Here is a 22200-nt window from a genome sequence, read left to right on the forward strand (position 1 = left end):
GGAACTGGTTAAATGAATTATGGAATACACTGCCAGTGAAATATTAACCAGCTGTGGAAAGGAATGAGGAAGTTTGTTATATATAGTTACGGAAAGGTCTCTGAGATATAAGTGGAGAAAACAAAGCATGTGTTAGGATGTCTAGTATGTTCATTATTTGTATGAAAAAATGTATATATATATTTTTTTCTTTTTATACACACACTTTTTTAATGTAAAATATCTCTGGAAGACTACACAAAACCTAATAACATTGGAGGTAGGGACTGAGAATGGAGGAAATTTTCTCTGTATACCTTTATGGTTTTTGAATTTTGAATAATGTGCATATATTACGTATTCAGAAAAACTATACACAAGTATGTTATGAGATTCTTCACTGTGTTTATTTTGTAAGTTACAGCCATTCTACATATCTCTTTTTGCTCATCAGGAACTGACTTCTGGACTTTTTTCTCTCAGATGAAATTTCTATGAAATACAGTTTGCAAATCTGCTTAGGGATTATTTTCTTACTTTTTTTAATTGAAGTATAGTTGATGTATAATACACAGATTACAGGTATACAATATAATGATTCATAATTTTTAAATGTTATACTCCATTTATAGTTATTATAAAATATTTGCTATGTTCCCCATGTTGCACAATATATCCTTGTTAGCTTATTTTATTATGTTACTCTTTAAATCCACTTCTGTCTTCCTTTGTTGTGCTGTGCTGTGCTTAGTCTCTCAGTCGTGTCTGACTCTTTTGCGACCCCACAGACTGTAGCCCACCAGGCTCCTCTGTGCATGGGATTCTCCAGGCAAGAATACTGGAGTGGGTTGTCATGCCCTCCTCCAGGGGATCTTCCCAATCCAGGGCTCAAACCCAGGTCTCCCACATTGCAGGCAGATTCTTTACCATCTCAGCCACCAGGGAAGCCTTGTTTTTGTGCTAATTTTCATTTCTGTCTTAAAGTTCAATGTTATCGAAGTATTCATTATGACTCACTACATACAGAGGCTTACACTGTTTTCCAGTGACAGACAGAAGGCAGACTTTTAAAGTTTCTGTTTTGTTTCCATTTTATTCACTAAGGTATCTTCAAACTGAAAAGGGGCGAGGCAATGCAGGTTTCTGTTTTGAGTAATGGCAGACTAGATAATTGGGGTTAGTTATCCCACTGGAGACAATTAGGAGATAATTGTCGAAATATAAATATCTGCTTAAAGATCCTGGAGATTCATTACTCAGGTAATGAATGATTATTAGACTGTGATCCATGTGAGGGCAGAGAGAGAGGGGACCGAGGATCAGAGTTCAATTTGGGGTTCTTCTCTCCTCTGAGAGGATATGCTGGACTCGTAAGTGGACAGACTGAATGACAAGACTGTGAAAGCATGTCTCTGAATTAAAGCAACAGGGATTAATCAAGTAGGGGGAAGCGTTTCTCTGGGCTAAAATCTTGAAAGGCTATGTTCTAGAAGTAAGGGTAAGTTAGAAGCAGGCCATTGCAGAGACTACAGCTCCGCTTCAGAAACATCTGAGTTCATGAAATTGGGTTAAGATTACCCCCGGTGTTAGTGCCCCCTCATTATGGAAAAAGCAAAGCCAAATCTTTTCTGAAGGGTCACTATAGTCTTCAAATTATTTTGACAAACAGTTTTGTGACACAGTTTCTGGCATGTATCAGAAATGACCAGATGCATGAAAAGACACAATCTGAACAAAAATCAAACAATGAGTAAAACTGGATCCACAGGAACATCAGATTTTAGAGTTACCAGATACAGACTTTAATTATATTGTAATACAATATAATTCAACTATACCATTATACTATAGTATAGTATAGTGAATATACTATTCAACTATACTTCAATTAAAAATTGTATTTACTGTGTTCAAAGAGATAAAAGAGAAGCTTGAGAAATTTGGCAGAAAATTGAAATTTATAAAAATAGAACCAATGAGCAATTCTGTAACTGAAAAATACAGATGAAAATGAAGAACTCTGTTTTTAGGTCTAACAATAAGTTATTACACCTGAAGAGAGAATAGTGGACTGGAAGAAAGGTCAGAAGAAAATATGTAAAATACAACAGTGGAGAATTCAGGAAAGATGTAAGAGACGTAGAGGATGTGGTAAAAAGTCTAACATTCACACAGTCCTCCTAGAAGGTGAGGAGGTCAAGAATGGACAGAGAAATACTTGATGAGATAATGGCTGTGAATTTTCCAAAACTAATGGAATCTACAGATTCATAAAGCCTTGTATATACCCCCAAGCAGGTGTATATAAGTAACAATAGGTACACATTAAATTAAAACTGCTATAAAACCAAAGCAAAGACAAAATATTACAAGTAGCCAGAAAAAAATTACACTTTGCCTTCAAAGGAATAGTAATTAGGCTGACATCTGATTTATGCACAGAGCAATGAAAGCTAGATTATCTTTAGAATACTGAAAGAAAATAACTACCAATATAGAATTTTTCTTAGTTAAAATAGTCTTCAAGAATGAAGGTGAAATAAAGATATTTTCAGGCAATTAAAAGCAGGATTTATTACCTACAGGTAACTATATTCTTTAGGCAAAATCAAAATGATTCCAGATGAAAAGGAAATTGCAGTTTAATGTCCCTCATTAACATAGATGGAAAAAGTCATTAGCAAAAGATTAGCAGACTGAATCCAGCCTTATGTATGACCAAGGTGGGGTTTTACAGAAATGCAAAGTTGTTTTAACATTTTTTTTTAAGTCAGCTGTATAATCACCATTTTTATACAGTAGAGGATTAAAATTGCCAGTTTAATAGCAGCAGAAAACAAAAAAAGTGGTAAAATTCAGCCCCTACTTATGGTTCAAAACTCTTAGGAAAGCTAGGATTAAAAGGAAACTTTCTTAATTGGATAAAGCATATCTACAAAACCCCCACAAGCAGCATCAAACTTAATGGGGAAATCTGAAAGTTTTCCTTTTAAGATTAGGAATAGGACAAGGTTGCCCACTCTCGCCACTTGCTTTTCATCTTTTACTGAATAGCTAGAACAGTCAGGCAAGAAAGAGACTATATAAGGATTTTAAAGGAATCCTAGTGAACCTGTGGTTTGCAGACGATGACTGTTTACACAGAAAGTCCAAAAGAGTCTATAGATAATTTATCAAATTAATAAGTTTGTCCAAATTGTTGAGTACAGGACAATATGCAAAATTCCATTGCATTCATGTATACTAGCAAAGAAGTTAAAAATACATATATATGTATATATAATTTGGCATAAAGTTCAAGTACCTAGGAATAAACCTCACAAAATATATGTAAAAACTTTATGCAGAAGATTATATTATTATTGAGAGAAATTAAAGAATATCTAAGTAAATGGAAGAATGTATCATATTCGCAGTTTGGAAGACTCCATATTGTGAAGCTGTCAGTTCTCCCCAACTTGATTTATAGATAAAATGCAATCCCAATAAAAATCCTAGCAGGGTTCTGGTGGGCTTTTAGGGTGGAATTTGACAAGCTGGTTCTAAAATATATATATACAAATGAAAGGCCATAAAATTGCCAAGACACTTGAGTAAGAACAACAGATGGTAAGGTTTGTTCTATCATGTATCAAGACTTAAAAAAAAATTTATTGGGCCCTCCCTAGTGGTCCAGTGGGTAAGACTCCATGCATCCACTGCAGGGGGCTCAGGTTGGATTCCTGGTCAGGGAACTAAGATCCCACATGCCACGTGGCTCTGGCAAAAGAAAACATAAATGGATTAAGGCTTTTATAGAACAGCCCACTAGGCCCTAGAAATAGAATAAGAGCCTGGAAACAAAATCTTTGATTTGCAACAAAGATTGTACTGTGGAGTAGTGGAGAAGGAATGATAAGTGTTGCTGGTAAAATGCTGGGAGGGATTGGGGGCAGGAGGAGAAGGGGATGACAGAGGAAGAGATGGCTGGACGGCATCACCAACTCGATGGACTTGCGTTTGAGTGAACTCCGGGAGTTGGTGATGGACAGGGAGGCCTGGCGTGCTGCGATTGATGGGGTCGCAAAGAGTCAGACATGACTGAGCGACTGACCTGAACTGAAGAGAAAAGAAAGGAAAAAAAAGCCAACTTCATCCTGATCTCATACACCATAAACACAAAAAAATCAACTCCAGTTGAATTGTAGATCAAAATGTGAAAAGAACCACAACAAACTCCTAGAAGATAATCTAGAATATTTTCTTGATCTCAGTGTAGGGAAAGATATCTTAAATAGGACAAACAAACACTAATAAAGGAAAAGATGACAAATTTTGAATTAAGAACTTTGGTTCATCAAAGGACAGCATTAAGAGTAAAAAGGTAAATCACAGAGTAGAAGCATGTGTTTATAACACATATGGTTGATAAAACTTGTATAGAGATCTCATAAATAATGAAAAGAATTCAGCTCTCAGCTTTTGGCTTGGAGGAGGCCAAGGTGCGCCTTTGTTTGGTTGTCCCTGATCCAAATTCAGCTGACACCAGCTGCCTGCACGCCACAATCCCTTGTTTCTTCTTTTTGTTTGATGCATTGCTTGAATGCATCATCTTCTGTCTCTGACAGTTGTCTGCTTAGCCATCAGCTTTTATATGGCCTGTGAAGGCTTCTCTCAAAAGGTAGGCTCAGTCCCTTACCCAACTGAGGCTCTTCACAGAGACCCAGTGAGTCTGTTTTGGTCTCTGGTATCAATCCCAGATTTTGGGGAAGAGAACTGGACACTTCGAGGCAAATATTCACCCAAAAGCAATGGCCAGCATTATGTTCGTTGGTCACAGGACTGCCCCTTCAAGGCTGTGGACAGGGGAAGTTCTTTTTTAAAATAATTTTTAAAAAACATATATATTTATTTTTGGTTGTGCTGGGTCTTTGTTGCTGTACAGGTTTTCTCTAACTGTGGGAAGCAGGGACTACACTCTAGCTGTGGCGCGGGCTTCTCATTGCAGTGGCTTTTCTTGTTGCCAAGCATGGGCTCTAGGCATGTGGGCTTCAGTACTTGTGGCACATGGGCTCAGTAGTTGTGGCACCCAGGCTTAGTTGCTCCGCGGCATGTGGGATCTGCCCAGACCAGGGATAGAACCCATGTCTGGTGCATTGGCAGGTGGATTCTTTACCACTGAGCCACTGGGGAAGCCCTGGAGAAAGTTCTTAAGAAAGAGTTGTAAACATCTCTAATATAACATCATTCTCTATATAACAGTGAAAGAGTTGAAACAATCTGTAGCTCTAATAGTAGAGGCTTGGGGATTGGTTAAAGAAATTATGGTACAGCATATGGGATAATATGCAATATGGACCTAACAGAAGCAGAAGATATTAAGAAGAGGTGGCAAGAATACACAGAAGAACTGTACAAAAAAGAGCTTCACGACCCAGATAATCACAATGGTGTGATCACTCATCTAGAACCAGACATCCTGGAATGTGAAGTCAAGTGGGCCTTAGGAAGCATCACTACGAACAAAGCTAGTGGAGGTGAAGGAATTCCAGTTGAGCTATTTCCAATCCTGGAAGATGATGCTGTGAAAGTGCTGCATTCAATATGCCAGCAAATTTGGAAAACTCAGCAGTGGCCACAGGACTGGAAAAGGTCTGTTTTCATTCCAATCCCAAAGAAAGGCCATGCCAAAGAATGCTCAAACTACTGCACAATTGCACTCATCTCACACGCTAGTAAAGTAATGCTCAAAATTCTCCAAGCCAGGCTTCAGCAATACGTGAACTGTGAACTTCCAGATGTTCAAGCTGGATTTAGAAAAGGCAGAGAAACCAGAGATCAAATTGCCAACATCCGCTGGATCGTGGAAAAAGCAAGAGAGTTCCAAAAAAACATCTATTTCTGCTTTATTGACTATGCCAAGGCCTTTGACTGTGTGGATCACAATAAACTGTGGATAAATCTGAAAGAGATGGGAATACCAGACCACCTGACCTGCCTCTTGAGAAACCTATATGCAGGTCAGGAAGCAACAGTTAGAACTGGACATGGAACAACAGACTGGTTCCAAATAGGAAAAGGAGTACGTCAAGGCTGTATGTTGTCACCCTGCTTATTTAACTTATATGCAGAGTACATCATGAGAAACACTGGACTGGAGGAAGCACAAGCTAGAATCAAGATTGACAGGAGAAATATCAATAACTTCAGATATGCAGATGACACCACCCTTATGGCAGAAAGTGAAGAGGAACTAAAAAGCCTCTTGATGAAAGTGAAAGAGGAGAATGAAAAAGTTGGCTTGAAGCTCAACATTCAGAAAATGAAGGTCATGGCATCTGGTCCCATCACTTTATGGGAAATAGATGGGGAAACAGTGGCAGACTTTATTTTTTGGGGTTCCAAAATCACTGCAGATGGTGATTGCAGCCATGAAATTAAAAGATGCTTACTCCTTGGAAGGAGGGTTATGACCAACCTAGATAGCATATTAAAAAGCAGGCATTACTTTGCCAACAAAGGTCCGTCTAGTCAAGGCTATGGTTTTTTCAGTGGTCATGTATGGATGTGAGAGTTGGACTGTGAAGAAGGCTGAGCGCCAAAGAATTGATGCTTTTGAACTGTGGTGTTGGAGAAGACTCTTGAGAGTCCCTTGGACTGCAAGGAGATCCAACCAGTCCATTCTAAAGGAGGTCAGTCCTGGGTGTTCTGTGGAAGGAATGATGCTGAAGCTGAAACTCCAGTACTTTGGCCACCTCATGCAAAAAGTTGACTCATTGGAAAAGACTGTGATTCTGGGAGGGATTGGGGGCAGGAGGAGAAGGGGACGACAGAGGATGAGATGGCTGGATGGCAACACCGACCCGATGGACGTGAGTTTGAGTAAACCCTGGGAGTTGGTGAGGGATAGGGAGGCCTGGCGTGCTGCAATTCATGGGGTCACAAGGAGTCAGACACGACTGAGTGACTGAACTGAACAGAACTGAAAATTATTTTTTCAGCCCCAGGAATTCCCAGGGGGTCCAGTGATTAGGACTCCATGCTTTCACTGCCAAGGGTACAGGGTTCGATCCCTGAGCGGGGAACCAAGATCCCACAATGTGACAAAAAAAAAATTTCTTTAGTCTGATTTTATTGACTCTGAAAAATTTTCGTAAATAATTTCTCTAATACTAGGTACATGTCATTTTAGAAATATAAGTATATAAACATAATTTGTATATAAATATTTATATAATATATACACATATAAATATTATATATACATTTTTATTTGTAATGAACCCTAGAATAAGAAGCTGTGAAACATTAATGGAATAGTTACTGGAAAGCTGTATTAATACCTGAGCTAGTAGGTACTGCAGTCCAGCAGATCAACTCGTGGTACAAAATCGTCTATTAGAACCTATGGTTTCCATGCCCCACACAAAGTTGATGGCTGTGGATAGAGGGGGAATATATAAATATATGGATGTATACATGTATATATTTATCTATATATATGTGTGTGTGTATTTCTGAAAGGACATGCACCAAAAGGTTAACAATGGTTATTTTTGTCTAGTGGGATTGTGTTTGGTTGTTTTTTTGTTTTGTTTTCTGTGTTTCCTGATTTTTCTACACTGAATAATGGATTATTTGTGTATTAAAGTCTGGAAGAGTAACTGAAAAATGTTTTCTACCTGTATTTAAGTCGTTATACAATGAGCAAAGCATGTGTTTATGTCATTTCAACTCCCTGTGCTGTGCTCAGTCGATCAGTCGTGTCCGACTCTTTGTGACCCCCTGGACTGTAGCCCGCCAGGACAGAATTCCTGTCCGTGGAATTCTCCAGGCAAGACTACTGGAGTGGGTAGCCTATCCCTTCTCCTGGGGATCTTCCCAACCCAGGAATCAAACTAGGTTCTTCTGCATTGCAGGCAGATTCTTTACCAGCTGAGCTACCAGAGAAGCCCTTCAACAACCTAATTTAAAATAGATAATATGGATACTTAAAGTTCTGTATTTAAGTTAAAAATTTTCCAAAAATCTGTTTCAAAAATAGAGCCTAGGAGAAGCTAAGCTTGGAATAAGTTTATTTTTATAAGCCCTTGGAGATCTCCATTGATTTAGGCCAATGGGATAAGTTTGCAGTTAAAAAAAAATAAATCTAGAGCCCAGTTAATATATTACATCAAGAAATGCCGTGTCCTTATTAAGAGATGATTGTGTCGATGTACTCTGCATGGTTTAGAACACATCCGGAAGAGTTGTCCATTTTAGCTCTTTACTTGCAGCGGAACAAAGAGAAACAAGATGAGGCCGGCAGCATCAGAGGTTGTCTGAGGGATGATGGAGAGAACTAGAGGTGGTTGGCCAGGGAAGGAACTTGCAGGAAATGTGATAGCAGTCTGTAAATATTTGAAAGGATATTGTGGGGAGTAGCGATCGAAGAGCAGAATTTATTAGGAAGCAAATTTTACTTAGGTCAACATAGGAAAGAGCTTTCTAGTCTCATTATCTCTCGGTGAAAAGGGCCTCTTCACAGATGGCTGGACCCTGGGGAACAGACTGGGGACCCTGGGGATTTTTGTCTTAGACCCAGTTCCTTTGTGGAGAGGTGTGAGAAAACCTCAGTCCTCCTCCTGTGTTTCTCCTTTCCTCTGTTGCGCTCCCACGTTCCCAACACTTCTAATCCTAGGTGTATGGAGTACTTGCCCATGCACTGAGCAGTTCTGCAACACCACCTGGGTGTCCTACAGTTGAACTCAGTGTTAAACACGCTCTGCCTGGAGATAGTGTCAGACCCCAGTCGTTGAGGGCTTAGTCCTACAGAACTGCTCCCGCCCCGCTTCAAATGCCAAACAGCAGTAGTAGGTCCCCAGGTTACCCACAACTTCCATCAGACGTGATTACAGACTAGAGGCTCCCACGACCTCCTCCCCCTTGGATTTGATTATTTGCTAGAACAAGTCAGAGAACTCAAAGAAACACTTAGGTTTACCAGTTTATTAAAAGATATGGCAAAGGTTACAGATGAACAGTCAGATACAGAGGGCGAGGTCTGGGAGGGTCCCAAACAGAGGAGCTCCTGTCCCCGTGAAGCTGGGGTGGGTCACCCTTCTGGTATGGAGACATGCTCACTGAACTGGCAGCTCTCCAAAGCCAATACTTTTGGGATTTTAATGGGGGCTTCATAATGTAAGTGGGATCCATCACTGACTCCATCTCCAGTCCCTCTCCTCTCTCAGGAGAGTGGATGGTGGGGCTGAAAATCCCAAGTTTCTAACCATGGCTTCTTTCTGGCTACCAGCCCCCATCCAGGAGCCCAAGAGTCACCTTATTAGAACAGGAGACCCTTATCACCCAGGAAACTCCACAAGATTAAGGAACTCCGTGTCAGGAACCAAAGTCAAAGACCAAATATTAGAACAAAAGGTAACTCCTAGTGCTCTAATCACTTAGGGAATTGAAAGGTTTTAGTTCTGTGCCAGAACTAGGGGCAGAAACTAGTATGTATGTACATATATAAAAAATATGTATGTATTTTCTATTATCTCACAGGAAATTTGGTTGCAAAAGCTCTAAGGTCTTTCCACTTATGAATTGACAAAAAAAAAAAACAAAGAACAAAAAACTGATCCTATTCATATACAAAAAAAAAAAAGACAAAAGTTGAGTCACAAATATTTGCTTGTCATTTATACTTTTATATTGCTACCAAACTCTGAAATTTTCAGTGTTTGAGGTTTACGTCAGTGAGTTGTATTTTATATTGAGAAGTGAACTTTGGGCTTCAGTTTCTTGCTGTCTTTACTAGAGGAGGTTCACCAGGGGTTATCTAAACACACTGAAGCAAACGCTTTTCTGAGTGCTCACAGAAAGGCTAAATGAACACACCGTACAGCTTGGTAGCGCCTAATGGTTGCGGTTAATCGCCTGGGCTTGCATCCTCTCTCTGTGTTTTCCTTTGCTTGCTTGCAAAGTGCATCCACCGTAGGCTTGTTGTGAACCGCGTCTTCATGGCATATTTCACATATGTTTTCCTTGAGGATGCCCAGCAGCTACTCAGTAAGTCATTGGTGAGTGAGTACATGGATGAAATGACAAAAACCCTTTACCTTATCCTGAATACACCAATGTAAGCTGGTCGAATGTAGAGGTGGCAGTCTCTGCTTTGGCACTGAATTCCAGTTCATTTCACTCTACATTCCATTCTGTCCTTTATGTTCTACCTAATTTAACCATTTGATGTCTGTGAAATGGGATCCTTCAATTAGGATTAATTTTGTGGGGACTTGTTTTGGGAAATGACTTTTTTTTTTTAATGAGTGGGTTATAATGGTCTTGAGAATTCTTAGATATGAAGACTTGAGTGATTTATGTACTGGGCCTCCCAGAGTATAAAGTTTGTGCCTGGAATATTTTTAGAAAGAGCAAGTTAGATGAAACTGCCAGGTTTTTTTTTTTTTTTAAAGACATAAGATAATTTTGATTGTGTTCCCTCTCAAGTATTGAATTTTTCTTTCCACGATTTTCCAGAGGATGAAGATCTAGAAAACACCAAGGTCACCTCTGTAGCAGCTTCTGCCTCTGATCCAGAGCCCGATTCGTCACCCTACAGGTAGGGACCACAACTACTTTGGATATTATGCTTCTTGGGGTTTTATCTTCTGAGGTTGTAATTGATGAAAAAAGTAAACAGCGACTTCAAGGGGGAAGACAAGTTGAAGTAAAGAGCATGGAATGTTTTGTCATTAATTAATCAATCCTTAAGCATGTTAGGGCTTCCTCAGTGGCTCAGCCGTAAGGAATCCGTCTGCAGTGCAGGAGACTTGCAGGAGATACTGGTTTGATCCCTGGCTCGGGAAGATCCCCTGCAGGAGGAACTGGCAACTCCATCCAGTATGCTTTCCAGAAGAATCCCATGAACAGAGGAGCCTGGCGGGCCACAGTCCATAGGATTGCAAAGAGTCAGACATGACTGAGCGACTGAACAACAACAAAGTGTGTTTAGGGGCAATGTCAGCTCTATCTCAGGTTATAAAATTTTCTTTTACTCTCAGAGAATAAAACTGTAACAAATAGTGCAGTATCTTCATTTATCTCCTCTTGAAGACCAGGTTCAAACGTTAAAACATTTAGAAACAGAGACTTTTAAGAGAGTGTGTGTTTGGTTTTTACCCATAAAATTCACACACACGCAGAAGTACAGCATTGGAGGCAGATTGTCATTGTGTAATTTTCAGATTAAATCATAGTGATGATCTTCAGATTGTCATTCTTAATTTCCCACTCCACCCATCTCATTCACCTGCCATTACTGGTATCAGAGTATATAGCAGAAAGGGAATAGTAGTACTGAGTCCTGAAATAAGTGGAAGCCTCACAACATTATTGGAATGATTAATGAAAAACCGTGCTGTGCAGGTGGGTATTACAGTCCAGCTGATCAGCTCATGGTATAGTACTGGCCAGTGGAATCTGTGGTCTCCATGCCCCCCCCAAAGTTAACAGCTTGGGGTGGGGGAACGTCAGGTTTTTTTTTTTTCTTGGCCACACCACATGGCATGCAGGATCTTAGTTCCTCGACCAGGGATTGAACCTTAGTCCCCTGTAGTAGACATGTGGAATCTTAACCACTGGACCACCAGGGAAGCCCCTCCATGATTTTTTTAAAATATTATTTCTTAAGTAGAAATTCATTCTTCCTACCTTTGTATATGAAATAAAACTTTTTCCTCCAGAATTCAGACAATGGAAGATAATAATGATTACTGTAATTATAATAGAGTTGGTGATAATAATATAATAGCCACACTTTTTTTAATGTCTGTCTGTAATAATGATGATAAAATCTTGTGAGTTAGTTGCTCAGTCGTATCCAGCTCTTTGCGATCCCATGGACTGTAGCCTGCCAGGCTCTTCTGTTTGGAATTCTCCAGGCAAGAATATTGGAGTGGGTTGCCATTTCCTTCTTCAGAGGATCTTCCTGACCCAGGGATTGAACTCAGGGCTCCTGCATTGCAGGTGGATTCTTTACCATCTGAGCCACCAAGGAGGCCCCAAATAAAATCTTTCTTTTATCGAATATTTGTTTGCTCAGTATTGAATTAGGTGTTTAAATGTGTTATCTAATTTAATCCTTGTAAGAAACCTAATGAAATAAGTATTTTTTTTAAGATGAGGAAAATTAAACAGTGAATGTAGTAATTTGCCCAAGTTCACACAGCTTTAGTTTTGCTTGCTCTAAAACTTATTCTCGTAAGTAGCAATATAAGGGTTCTGAGTTCTATGCTTAGAGCTACTCAGTTCAGTTCAGTCACTCAGTTGAGTCCAACTCTTTGCAACCCCATGAACCACAGCACGCCAGGCCTCCCTGTCCATCACCAACTCCCGGAGTCCACCCAAACCCATGTCCATTGAGTCGGTGATGCCTTCCAACCATTTCATCCTCTGTCGTCCGTTTCTCCTCCTGCCCTCAATCTTTCCCAGCATCAGGGTCCTTTCAAATGAGTCAGCTCTTCGCATCAGGTGGCCAAAGTATTGGAGTTTCAGCTTCAACATCAGTCCTACCAATGAACACACAGGACTGATCTCCTTTAGGATGGACTGGTTGGATCTCCTTGCAGTCCAAGGGACTCTCTTCTCCAACACCACAGTTCAAAAGCATCAATTCTTCGGTGCTCAGTTTTCTTTATAGTCCAACTCTCACATCCATACATGACCGCTGGAAAAAGCATAGCCTTGACTAGACAGACCTTTGTTGACAAAGTAATGTATCTGCTTTTTTTTTTTTTTCTGCACCATCCTGTGGTTTATTATTTTTTTTAATATAAATTTATTTATTTAAATTAGAGGCTAATTACTTTACAATATTGTATTGGTTTTGCCATACATCAACATGAATCCGCCACGGGTGTACATGTGTTCTCCATCCAGAACCCCTCTCCCACCTCCCTCCCCATACCATCCCTCTGGGTCATCCCAGTGCACCAGCCCCAAGCATCCTGTATAATGCATCGAACCTGGACTGGCGATTCGTTTCACTGTCTCTGCTTTTTAATATGGTGTCTAGGTTGGTCATAACTTTCCTTCCAAGGAGTAAGCGTCTTTAAATTTCATGGCTGCAGTCACCATCTGCAGTGATTTTGGAGCCCAAAAAAAGTCTGACACTGTTTCCCCATCCATTTGCCATGAAGTGATGGGACCGGATGCCATGATCTTAGTCTTCTGAATGTTGAGCTTTAAGCCAACTTTTTCACTCTCCTCTTTGACTTTCATCAAGAGCCTCTTTAGTTCTTCTTCACTTTCTGCCATAAGGATGGTGTCATCTGCATATCTGAAGTTATTGATATTTCTCCCAGGCAGTCTTGATTCCAGCTTGTGCTTCCTCCAGCCCAGCGTTTCTCATGATGTACTCAGCATATAAGTTAAATAAGCAGGGTGACAATATACAGCCTTTACATACTCCTTTTCCTATTCGGAACCAGTGTGTTGTTCCATGTCCAGTTCTAACTGTTGCTTCCCGACCTGCGTACAGGTTTCTGAAGAGGCAGGTCAGGTGGTCTGATATTCCCATCTCTTTCAGAATTTTCCACAGTTTATTGTGATCCACACAGTCAAAGGCTTTGGCATAGTCAATAAAGCAGAAATAGATGTTTTTTTGGAACTCTCTTGCTTTTTCCATGATCCAGCGGATGTTGGCAATTTGATCTCTGGTTTCTCTGCCTTTTCTAAATCCAGCTTGAACATCTGGAAGTTCACAGTTCACGTATTGCTGAAGCCTGGCTTGGAGAATTTTGAGCATTACTTTACTAGCGTGTGAGATGAGTGCAATTGTGCAGTAGTTTGAGCGTTCTTTGGCATGGCCTTTCTTTGGGATTGGAATGAAAACTGACCTTTTCCAGTCCTGTGGCTACTGCTGAGTTTTCCAAATTTGCTGGCATATTGAGTGCAGCACTTTCACAGTATTATCTTTCAGGATTTGAAATAGCTCAACTGGAATTCCATCACCTCCACTAGCTTTGTTCGTAGTGATGCTTCCTAAGGCCCACTTGACTTCACATTCCAGGATATCTGGCTCTAGGTCAGTGATCACACCATCGTGATTATCTGGGTTGTGAAGATCTTTTTTGTATAGTTCTTCTGTGTATTTTTGCCACCTGTTTTTAATATCTCCTGCTTCTGTTAGGTCCCTACCATTTCTGTTCTTTATTGAGCCCATCTTTGCATGAAATGTTCCCTTGGTATCTCTGAATTTTTTAAGAGATCTCTAATCTTTCCCATTCTGTTGTTTTCCTATATTTCTTTGCACTGATCACTGAGGAAGGCTTTCTTATCTCTCCTTGCTATTCTTTGGAACTCTGCATTCAAATGGGTATATCTTTCCTTTTCTCCTTTGCTTTTCGCTTCCCTTCTTTTCATAGCTATTTGTAAGGCCTCCTCAGACAGCCATTTTGCTGTTTTGAATTTCTTTTTCCTGGGGATGGTCTTGATCCCTGTCTCCTGTACAATGTCACGACCCTCCGTCCATCGTTCATCAGGCACTCTGTCTGTTAGAACTACCAGGTTATTACATATAAGGATCCTTTTGGAAGACATAATCTCCTCAAGGCACTGATTGAAAAAAAGTGAAAAAAGTGTTTGTCGCTCAGTCGTGTGTGACTCTTTGCGAACCGATAGACTGTAGCCTTCTAGGGTCCTCTGTCCATAGAGTTCTTCAAGCAAGAATACTCGAATGGGTTGCCATGCCCTTCTCCAGGGGATCTCCCCAACCCAGGGGTTGAACCCAGGTCTCCAACATTGCAGGCAGATTCTTTACCACTGAGCCACCCGAGAAAGAGATAGTTCATATTCTCAGCAAATCCCCTGAGGAGAATGTCCTCTGTCCTTCCATTTTCCTTCTCCCACCTTTGTTCTGCGCATGTTGATTTGTAGGATCCTTGGGGAATGGCTTTTGGTACAGAACTGATTTCTTTTTCTTCTTAAGAGTAAATGAATATTTTGAGTGAAGAATATAGAATATTCTTAGAAAAAGGGAGATACATTGTTCAAGTTTTTTTTTCTAAAATCTAGTGTGTGAAGAAAAAAAATCCAGCGAGTATGATGCCTGAAGGCTGGTGTTTGTGTTTTTTATATTTTCGCAACGGAAATGGCACGGCTCTATCTTTTCTAGTGAGGCTGGCTGGCTGACCTGGCTCTCCCTCCCTTTGGGATGGCCTCCCTGCTCTGGGTTAGCATAAACCAGAAGGCTTACAGTGGGTGTTTTTCCCTTACCTGGTTCATCATCAGCATCAAGTGATTTGCAATTTATTTTTCCCCAGATACCCTTCACTAATTCTTTAGAGCATAAAATGCTAATGTGAATATTAAATTTATGTAGCTGTTGCCTGTCCTGTCTAAAATATTTTTCTAAATAAGCAGAACTGTATTTGTGCAAAGTAACATACACAAAGGCAAAGGAGAGGTTAGATTTTAGGGCCATACACAGTAAGCTCGGGCTGATGGTCAGATTAACTGTGTGTTCTCACATTCTGAATAGTCCTCTTTTGTTCCCAAACGAAAGTTAACTCACTCATTTAATCACTCAACAGGTTATTTGTTGAGAGCCCGCTATTACCTGGCAGTGTTCTAGGCACTGAAGACACCATAAATGAACCAACAATCCAAGTCCCTGGTCTCATGCTGCTTATATTCTAGTGGGGGAGGCAGATGGAAAAAAAGTGAACATTGTATTTCATAAAATCTAAATTGTCATCAACTATAAGATGCAAAGAGTCGGACATGACTGAGCGACTGATCTGATCCAATAAGATGTACTGTTATTTTATATACCACAAAGAAAGGAAAGAATGCCCAAGATAGGCTAATAAGAGACTCCCCAACACACATGAAACTGGGACCCCCAAAACCTGCACCTTCAGTGAGAAGAGAAACAAAGAAAGAGATCATTCGACACAGAAAAGGACCTGAGGGGCAACTTGAATGTCTCCGCCTTGGCACTGAGCGAGAGGAGGAAAAAACTCCTCCCCTGAGAGTATGAGCCAGAAGTCTGTTATCTGAACTCATTCTGCCAGTGTGATCTAAACAAAACTCTTAGACACAACTCAATTCAAGTCGCCTCAGTTGGTGGCATTCCCAGGCCCTGGCAGGGATTCCATGTCATTCCAGGCCCCAGACTGTTTTAAGACAGCAGCAGTTTTTAGGACATCCTGTATATCAGCTGTATTAAAGTCAGAAAACAAAAATGTGTCTTGCAATCAACAAAAATATGGTACATAGTACATCAGGCAGTCATAAGTGCAGGGTAGAAAAATAAAGCAGGGTAAGGGTGTAAAGAGTGATGGGCCAGGGAGAGGAAGCATCCCCAAAAGCAATGGATGAGCAGAAGGGAAGAAGGAGGGAAGCAAGCCCTGAGAAACTGGGGGAGGATTCCAGCTGAGGCCATGTTGTTGTTTTTGTTTAGTCGCTAAGTCGTCTGACCCTTCGCGACCCCGTGGACTGTGGCCGGTCAGGCTCCTCTGTCCATGGGATTCTCCGGGCAAGAACACTGGAGTGGTTAGCCATTTCCTTCTCCAGGGGATCTTCCCAACCCAGGGAGCAAATGCCCATTTCCCGCATTGGCAGGTGGAGGCCATAGCACACCCCAGTGTCCTTAGGTGAGGGAGAGTGAGGTGTTTGAGGACTCAGGAGAGTGAAGAAGCCATTGTGACTGGAGTGGACTGGGGAAGGCAAGAGATCATTCTAGGAGATAAAATCAGAGTGCAGAGGGCCTTAGGGTTCCACGGGACAGGCTCGGCTGTGGACGCTGCGCATGCAGAGGGAGAAAGACCCAGTCCCTGCCATCAAGCTCACCTCCTCATAGAGGAGACAGTTAATAAGTAGTGTCAAGGAACCAAATTGGACTCTCATTTCTGGGTTTAAGAGAATAAAATAGACTCACAGCCTAGACCAATTTACACTTTACACGGGATAATCAACCGCAGGTCTGATCTTCGTAGTAACTGCCCCTTGTTTGTTTTGAGGTAAGTTTAAGTGACTTAGATATTGTAAACGATGGCTCTGTTTTATCTGAGGAAGAGCTGATTTATAAACTAGAAGTGATTTTTCTTGTTTATGTTCAGAAAGAAAGAAGAAAAGAAACTAATGAACTCCAAAGTAAACCCTCTGTTTCCCTATGCAGTTTATAGTATTGGTTCCCAGTCGTTCACTCAGCCTTTCTGAGGACATGGGCGATACCCTAAAGCAGCAGCTCTCAAAACTTTACACTCTTAGAAATTATTGAGGACCTTAAAGAATTTTTATTTATGTGACTTATATCTATCAATGTTCACCATACTAGAAATTAAACCTGCAAAATTAAAAAAAATCATTCATTCATTTAAAATAACAATAAGGAATTCATTACATGTTAATATTAATAACTTGGCTTTAATGAAAAACAACTAGTTTTCAAAGAAAAATAGTTCAGTGAGAAGAGAGATGCTGTAAATCTCTTTGAAGTGAAGTTGCTCAGTCGTGTCCAATTCTTTGCAACCCCATGGATTGTAGCCTACCAGGTTTCTCCATGGGATTTTCCAGGCAAGAGTACTTGAGTGGGTTGCCAATTCCTTCTCCAGGGGATCTTCCCAACCCAGGGATAGAACCTGGGTCTCCCGCGATGTAGGCAGATGCTTTTACCATCTGAGCCACCAAGGAAGTCTTTAATGTCTGCATTAACAAAAGACAGTTGGATTCTCAGGTCCGCTTCTGTGTCCATTCTGTTGTGATATCATATGTCAGGTAGTGTCTGGAAAATGCTTAACAAGATGAAAAAAGGCAAACAATATTTTAGAATTATTATGAAAGGGTTTGACTTCACACACTGCCCTGAAAGAGGAGTCTTAAGGATGCCAGCGGTCCCCAGACTGTACTTTGATAACTGCTTCTGTAAAGATTCCACCCCACATTTTGATGGCAACAGATTTTCAAGAGGCCTGGGATATTGCACTACAGCCCTGGCATTTAACTCCACTTTTCTAGTCTCTCTGAATCCAGAAGAAATGGAAGAGAGAATATGTTATTCCCTTGCTTCTTTAAAATTAGCTATTAGAATAGTTGTATCTGAAGTCATTGGAAGAGTAGATTAATATGCTTTAAAAAGGAAAAAAAGTGGGCTTCCCTGGTGGCTCAGTGGTAAAGAATCTGAGTGCCAATGCAGGAGACACAGGCTCGAAACCTGATCTGGGAAGATCCCACGTGCCTTGGAGCAACTAAGTCCCTGTGCCATAGCTACTGAGCTTGTGCTCTAGAGCCTGGGAGCCCCAGCTGTTGAGCTCACGAGCAGCAACCACTGAAGGCCTTGCACATCCCGAGCCCGTGCTCCACAAGAGAAGCCACCGTAATGTGGAGCCCACACACCACCACTAGAGAATAGCTAGAGAAAAGCCCGCGCAGCAACAAAGACCCAGCACAACCAAAACTAAATTTAAGAAAGAAGTATAAAAGATCATACTTTTTTTTTTTTAAAAGAGGAAAAAAAACTGGTTGCCTTGCTTTTATCACCCGTGAACTGGCTGTGCGCTGAGTAGCAGTGATAAGACGTGAATGGAAACACTGAACTGCTCCTGGGATAGCAGGGGAGAGCCTTGCCTTGCTAATCAGTCTACACTTCCTTTCTATTGTGATCAGTTTCAGGCTTGGGCGGGGCCTCCTCCCTTTACTTCTAAGGGCAGCTTTCGTGTAGAACAGAACCGGGATTCCAGCCCCTCTTTTGTTGAAGTTCTGCTTGGAGCAAATGGCATGGGTCCCAGAGTGGGGAATAAAAGCCAGACCTGCAGTCCACCTTAGACAACTGACCCGTGTATTTACTATGGTTCTCGGGTCCTGGGACCTGGCATTGTCCGTCCTGGATCCTCACATGGTATCACTGCTTTACTGTGGGGCCATTTCAGCCCAGGGCGTTGGTCAGCTGAAATGACGGTGGACCTAAATGCCAGAGGAAAGCAGGAGTTGGGGGTGCCCTTGAAGGCTTTTTTTTTTCCCTTTCATTCTGAGTTTCTCCAAGACTACTGTACCTTTTAGAAGAGTCCTTGAGGGGAATTCCTGGGCAGTCCAGTGGTTAGGTCTCCATCCATGTTGTCACTGCCACGGACCTGGTTCAGTCCCTGGTCGGAGAACTAAGATTCCAGAAGCCACATAGATCAGCCAAAAAAAAAAAAAAAGAGTCCATGAATTGACATGCTGTCTTCTTCTGGGAGGTCACAGATGGTGTCTCCAGTGACAGAGGATGCCACAGAAGATAAGCAGAAGGCCGCCCGTGCCGGGGAGGCCCAGGCCTCGGTGGAACAGGAATTGCTGTCTGCTGACCAGACCCAGATCCTCAGCAAGGTCGGGAGCACGTTCTTTCTCTCTGAAAAGCACAAGTTTGGATGCGTTTGGATAGATTGGAATTAGAAAGCACTGCCATCTTACGCTTAGTTATGTGGGGAACAATCGTGTGTATTGTCCCCAGGTCCCTCACTGTACTAGCACCCAGTAAGCATCTGTTCAAGAAATGAAGGGTTATAATGAATGTTCACATGTTGTCTAAAATCCTGTCCATCTGAGGAGCCCTTAACCATTGAATTATGTATTAGTCTCAGCTTTCTTGTGGTAGATCTACTTGGGACTTATGGTAAAGATTCCATAGAAGTGGTACTGATAGCAGTGGTCTCCCTGCCTTGGAGGGAATAGTTGTTCGTATCATTATTAACATATACATTATGTATAATGTATACATATATACAGAATACATTATATATAATATATACATATTAACATATACAGAAGAACAAATGGTGTTGGTGTCAGTAAAGACAATTCCAGGCATTATAATTATATTTGTATAATGCTTTATAGTTTACAAAGCCTTTTTATCCAACAACACTTCATTTACCCCTGAGAACAGCGCCGTGAGACAGGTACTACTACTATGTTGCTACTTTACAAATGAGGAAACTGTGGTTAAGAGCTGGTATTGACTTTACTTTGCAGCTAATAAGTTGCAAGCTAAATCTTTGTTTAACCTTCTGGAAAAGGAAGGACTCATTTAAGGAAGTTAGTCAAAGTCTGGTTTAACTCATTTAACAGTGGTGATAAGAGCTGAAGGACTCTCTAGAAACAGATATTATGAGAATATAATCTGGGAGGATTACTGCATCCATGTATTCATTCATTCATTCATTTCTTGCAAATGTCATTCTGACACTTGACTGGAGTCACTGATGTGAGCTGTCTCACGGATGGGCTCTTCCGTGTTGGCAGTAGGTGTGCATTTCTTCTTAAGTTGCCTACCAACTGCTTGGAGAAGGAGCAGGAAATTAAGGCACGATGGTGCGAAATAGGGGAATGCTAATCTGAGTGGTTTGAAGTGAAACCCACTAGGGAGAGGCCGCTGTCTCCTGCTATGGGTCAGTGAGGGCTGTGAGTATCGATTGACATTTGCACTCTTCTATGCAAGTCAGATGTCTGGCAGTGGGTATACTGTTGAAATGCAAATCCTGGGGCTGGTCTAAGGTGAGATTGTGATTATTTATAGAACATTGTTAGTGGATGAGGCAGCCTGTGTCAGGTGGGACGTCCAAGGTGTGCCACGGGTGAGAGACAGGGGGACAAGGGAGCCAGAGTAGGAGCCGGGTTCTTTCTCTACAGTACTTTGATGGACTGATGGACAGCGATCTGGAAGGAACCTCTGGACGGAAATTGTAGCAGGAGGACGTGTGGCTGAGTGAAGGCCCAGAAGCAAGAGCTGTCCTGAGAGGAGCTGTGGGGAGGGGCTGTGCAGGCGTGGCCAAGAAACACCGCAGACGGGAAAGTCAGTAGCAAACCTTGAGGATGTTTGTGGGCCAGGTTTTTATGAAGAGTCTGAAGTGGGAAAGTAGCAAAAAGCTGAGAGAACATGAAAGAAGCTCTAAACTAGGGAACATGTTGGTGGCATGAAAATAAAAGTGGGTAGAGTTTATTACAACCTGTGGCTGGAGGAGAGAAAAGGAACGTTGACCAACGGGGGTCAGGAGACTTGTGAGTCAGGAGAGCGGAGGTAATAATAATAAGGCAGGGCTGGCAGCCTTCAGTTGGAAAGAGGCCAATAGGAACCTGCCATTGCATATGTCCTGTGACCAGAACTCTCTTGTGCAGATGGCCAGGTACCACGGCCCACAAAGGTCTGGGGACATCGTGATGATCCAGTCTGAGCACACAGGAGCTGTCGATATTCTGTCAGCTGATTTGGAATCTGCAGACCTGCTGGGGGACCACAGGAGAGGTGAGACCTTTGGGGGCGTAGAAGGTGTTTTTGTTTTGTTCCTGTAAGTATTTAAGAAGGGCAGGCAGATAGATGGAAGGAAAGAAAGGAAGGAAGGAGAAAGCATCAATTACATACGACCAAAAGAGGAAGAACACCAGTGTCTGAATAGAGTAGCTCTATTCGGTTTATATATATATGGTACTCTGTTTACTGTATATATGTCTGGTACTCCATCCTGGGGTGTGTGTGTATAGATAAATATTTGTGTATTTATTTATAATAAAGTTTAAAAGAGACCTGTTTCTTGAGCTGAGCAGCTGACCCACCTCAGGGCAATGCTCCCTCCTTCCTTGTGAACAGAAGTCAAGGAAGCCAGTAGGAAGAACGTCTTTGACTATGACCACCTCCCCTAAGCAAAAGGCCGGGTGTGGCAGCGTTTCCTCGGGGTTTCTTTCTCAGTAGTAAGCAGTCTGTCCTTTCAGTCTCCCCACCTCTCATGGCTCCTCCGTGCATCTGGACCTTTGCCAAGATGAAGGAATTCAAGAGCAAGCTGGGCAAAGAGAAGAACAGCCGTCTGGTGGTGAAGCGGGGGGAGGTGGTGACCATCCGGGTGCCAACCCATCCCGAGGGGAAGCGTGTCTGCTGGGAATTTGCAACTGATGACTATGACATTGGCTTTGGAGTTTACTTTGACTGGACCCCGGTAACCAGCACCGACATAACGGTGCAAGTCAGTGATTCCAGTGAGGATGAGGACGAAGACGAGGAAGAAGACGAGGAGCTCGAAGGTACATTGAATTTGAACATAATTTGCGGTCTCCTTTCCTGGTTCAACCTAATTTCTAGCAATCACCAAGCGATCACTTCCTGCCTTGTACCCGTCCTCCTGTTTCTGAGAATGCAGGCAGAGAATCCCTTTCAGCTTTGCAAGCCAAGTTGAGTGATGCAGGCTGAAGTCAGACCCTCTGAGAACATTCTGGTGGGGTAGTAGTGAT

At 41.8% G+C, this 22200-nt stretch overlaps 1 protein-coding gene and 1 long non-coding RNA gene across 5 annotated transcripts in view; one reads left to right on the forward strand and one right to left on the reverse strand.

Moving 5' to 3' along the window:
* Positions 1-22200, forward strand: part of TMED8 (transmembrane p24 trafficking protein family member 8) — a 36926-nt gene that overhangs the window by 6125 nt on the left and 8601 nt on the right. For 3 of the 4 annotated variants that reach the window (XM_086319464.1, XM_086319467.1, XM_086319466.1), the window contains exons 2-5: positions 10480-10561; positions 19179-19308; positions 21097-21223; positions 21688-21993. In XM_086319464.1, the coding sequence (XP_086175590.1) occupies positions 10480-10561; positions 19179-19308; positions 21097-21223; positions 21688-21993 (645 nt within the window). Of the gene's footprint in view, positions 1-9250; positions 9376-10479; positions 10562-19178; positions 19309-21096; positions 21224-21687; positions 21994-22200 lie in introns of all 4 variants that reach the window. The other variant, XM_086319465.1, reaches the window with a different exon arrangement.
* On the reverse strand, positions 17221-19180 carry LOC147363945 (uncharacterized). The gene is made up of 2 exons (XR_015133941.1): positions 18996-19180; positions 17221-17738 (listed from the first exon to the last, which is right to left on the reverse strand). It is a non-coding gene; the product is annotated as an uncharacterized LOC147363945 (long non-coding RNA).

Source organism: Bos grunniens, chromosome 10 (assembly GCF_055505025.1).
Source record: "Bos grunniens cultivar Pamir isolate PY7600 chromosome 10, Bosgru_T2T1.0, whole genome shotgun sequence".
In the NCBI taxonomy this organism is placed as follows: Eukaryota; Metazoa; Chordata; class Mammalia; order Artiodactyla; family Bovidae; genus Bos; species Bos grunniens.